Raw genomic sequence first — 3,740 nt, 5'->3', positions numbered from 1 at the left:
CCCGGGCTGGGGTGCGGGGGGGGGCACTGTCACACCCGCGTGCTCACAGCACACCACACACGTGCGCGCGCACACCAGGCGTCCACGCCAAGGCCGTGCACACGCAGCCTGCACACGCACACGTGGAGCTAGACTCCAGGACTGCCTGACACACACGTGTGCATGCACACAGCTAGACTCCAAGACGTGCCTGACACACACGTGTGCATGCACACAGCTGGATTCCAGGATTGCCTGACACACACGTGTGCATGCACACAGCTACACTCCAGGACTGCCCGACACACACGTGTGCATGCACACAGCTACACTCCAGGACATGCCTGACACACGTGTGCATGCACACAGCTACACTCCAGGACATGCCTGACACACGTGTGCATGCACACAGCTAGACTCCAAGACGTGCCTGACACACACGTGTGCATGCACACAGCTGGACTCCAGGATTGCCCGACACACACGTGTGCATGCACACAGCTACACTCCAGGACATGCCTGACACACGCGTGTGCATGCACTCACAGCTAGACTCCAGGACATGCCTGACACTCACATGTGTATGTACGTACAGCCAGACTCCAGGACATGCCTGACACAAATGTGCACGCACAGCCCTATTCTCAGATAACACTGTTGCAGAGGACATGGCAGACACACGCGGATGCACACATGTGTGGGTCCCATGGCCCACGGTTGATGGGGCTCACTCCTCATCCTCAGTGTGTTCACAAACACCCAAAGGCTTATCCAGGTTGTAATGTCCACACTTGCCTCAAGAGGAAGGGACACAAGCTATGCTGGATCTCTCTGTCTCTGTCTCTGTCTCTCTCTCTGTGTCGAGTCTTTTATGTCCTTCTGCCTCTTTTCTCTGTCTCGAGTCTGCTTGTCTGTCTCTGACAGACGGCAGCCTCACACCCACCCACAGCCCTTCACCAGCTCAGACGTGGCCGCACCCCTCCTGCCTGGCAGGACAGTTACACTGCACTACCCCTCCCCCCGGGGGGGATGGGCACACTGGACGGGGAAGCTCCGGGCTAGGCGGGCTGCCCCTCCCTCCCAGCGCTGCACCCCAAGATGGCGCTCCTAGCTGCTCTCCCTCTCCTGGGGGCACGGCTCTCCCAGAAGTTGGCACTGAGGCTGGCCTGGATGGGGCACCTGCCCAGCACCCCAGCATTCCCGGTCCCAAGATGACCTGTCTTTATTTATATTTATTTGTTTGTTTTTGTGCCCGTTGCTCCTGAAGCTTGAATTCAGGGTCCAGGGAGCTTCCCCCCCCCCCAGTCCTGGGGCTTGACCTCACGGCCTGGCGCTGTCTCTGTCCCTGGGCTTCAAGGCTAGCGCTCTACCATGTGAGCCACAGCGCCACTTCTGAGTTTTTCTGCGATTGTGGTACTGAGGAATTGAACCCAGGGCTTCGCTCTACCATGGAGCTCCTTCCCAGCCCCCAGCTTTCATTTTAATTCCAGGCTAGCTCTCTACCTCTTGAGCCAAAGCTTCACTTCCAGCCTTTTTTTTTTTTTTTTTGGCTGGTGAATTGGAGATAAAGAGTTAGTTGGATGCAGTTTACTGCTCCTGCCTTCCTGGCCTCAAACTACTGTCCTCAAGATCGCAGCCTCCCGAGTGGCTGGGATGACAGGCGGGAGCCGCCAGTGATCCCCACTGTGATGAGCCTTAGGTCCCCATCTCCTCCCTACCCTGTACTTCCTGGAGCCCCCACATCTGGGCCCAGCCGGCCCCTCCCTCTTCCCACCCCTGCCTTCTAGTTCCCAGGGCTCAGGCTGGCAGGGCCAGGGACAGCTGCAGCCCAGCAGCTGGAGCCAGGGCGGAGGAGCCGTGGGAACTGGAGATGGGGGGGGTGGCCTCTGTGCACCCACAGAGACCCCCCTCCACCCCAGTGCAGCTGTCGCCTGGCAGAGAAGAGAGACAGACAGACAGAAGGAGGAAGGGCGGGCGGTCGCTTTGGTTTGGGGTGCCTCCGTGCCTTGGCTAACTCAACCCCCCTTACCTTTCTCCACTCCCCCCATAGCGCCCCCTTGCCTGGATGGAAGCCCGTGTGCGAATGGAGGTCGCTGCACCCAGCTGCCCTCGGGCGGAGCCGCCTGCCTGTGAGTGCCCGGCCGCCCCCATGGGTGTGCGTGGGGGAGCATGTGTCTTCCCGGCCTCCTCCGTGGGTGTGCGTGGGGGAGCATGTGTCTTCCTGTGTCTTCACCCACCGTGCAGGGTTTGCTTTTTCGCAGCCGCTTCCATGTGTGCGGCTTGGGTGGCTTCTCATGATTCCCCACCGGGAATGAAGCAGGGTGAAGAATGGGGGCGAGGGGGTGGGGGTGGTGTGTGTGTGTGTGTATGTGTGTGTATTCTGGAGTTGGTCTGGCCCCAGGTTCAAATCCCACACAGTGGCTAACCAGCTAGGAATAAACCCTCTAAGTCGCAGTGTCCGCCTTGGAAAATGAAGAGCACTTTTTCTTTTCTTTTCTTTTTGCCGGTCCTGGGGCTTGAATTCAGGGCCTGGGCGCTGTCCCCGAGCCTCTCTGTGTTCAAGGCCAGCACTCTACCACTTGAGCCACAGCACCACTTCCACTTTTTCTGAGTGGTTCATTGGAGATCAGTGTCTCACAGACTTTCCTGCCCAGACTGGCTTTGAACCACGATCGTCAGATCTCAGCCTCCAGAGTAGCTAGGATGACAGGCGTCCGCAGCTAGGCCTGCATCCGGTCCCGGTAACTGATGCAGTAACTGACTCAGTAAAGCCTTGGGGGGCGGGGGGGGGCAGTCAGCCATGCCTCAGACCTCAGGATTTAGTGCTAGAGGCCTTTAATCCAGCTCAGCCTACCACTTTCTGTCTGTGTGACCCTGGGCTAGTTACTTGACCTCTCCGAACTTCACGGCATCTGGGAAGTGGGAGAGTTTCTTCCTGCAGGATTCCCAACAATAATAGCAGGAAAGGGAGAAGGTTGGGGTTTGCAGGCAGCTTCCAGGAGAAAGTCAAGAGGAGGCAGAGGGGGCTGAGTTTCCATTCAGGGCTCCTGGCCTCCTTGGGCAAGTGCATGCAGCTTTCTGGTGGTGGCGGCGGTGGTGTGTGTGTGTGTACTTGTACTGGGACTTGAACTCAAGGCCTAGCTACTGTCCCTGAGCTTTTTGGCTCAAGGCTGGTGTTTTACCACTTGAGCCACAGCCCCACTTCCAGCTTTTTGGGGATTAATTGGTGAGGAGTCTTCATGGATTTTCCTGCCCTGGGTTGGCTTCCAAATCAGGATCCTCAGACCTCAGCCTCCTGAGTAGCTGGGGTTCCCGGGGTGAGTGCCAGGGGCCAGGTTTGGCCTAGCCATACAAAACGAGACATGGTCGGGGTGGAGGGGAACCCTCTGGAGAGTGTATTGTTCTTGGGGTGGTGGGGGCTCGCTTGGCTGCGGCCAGCCGTGGCTGTGGCCCCTGTACCCACATCACTGTTTCATTCACGTGTTCCCTTTTACCAGACACAAGACACTGGGGGGCTGGGTGGATTTAGGGGTGACTTTAGACCCAGAGAATGGGGTGCACTGTGCCCTTTGGCCTAGGCCTGAGCCCCCTTGGGTTCACCTGTTGGCAGGCTGAGCTCAGGCCGCACCCTCGATGGGGGGGGGGTGTCCGGGCCCAGCGCCCGCGCCTGCGCAGTGCGGCTCGGCTCTGCGCCTGGACCGCGGCCCCGACAGGTGAATGCGCCCCGCCCCGCGGACAGGTGAATCACCGGCGCCGGCGGA

General features: G+C 59.1%; 1 protein-coding gene across 1 annotated transcript in view; it reads left to right on the top strand.

Annotated features, from left to right (window-relative positions):
• The window catches only part of Notch3 (notch 3), a 42,372-nt gene that overhangs the window by 10,769 nt on the left and 27,863 nt on the right, over positions 1 to 3,740 (top strand). The window contains exon 4 of the mRNA XM_013028278.1: positions 2,030 to 2,108. Within this exon, the coding sequence (XP_012883732.1) occupies positions 2,030 to 2,108 (79 nt within the window). The remainder of the gene's footprint in view (positions 1 to 2,029; positions 2,109 to 3,740) is intronic.

Source organism: Dipodomys ordii, unplaced genomic scaffold (genome assembly GCF_000151885.1).
Source record: "Dipodomys ordii isolate 6190 unplaced genomic scaffold, Dord_2.0 Scaffold108, whole genome shotgun sequence".
NCBI classification, from domain to species: Eukaryota; Metazoa; Chordata; class Mammalia; order Rodentia; family Heteromyidae; genus Dipodomys; species Dipodomys ordii.
Note: the sequence above shows the minus strand (reverse complement) of the source record. Positions and strands in the feature narration are given on the sequence as shown.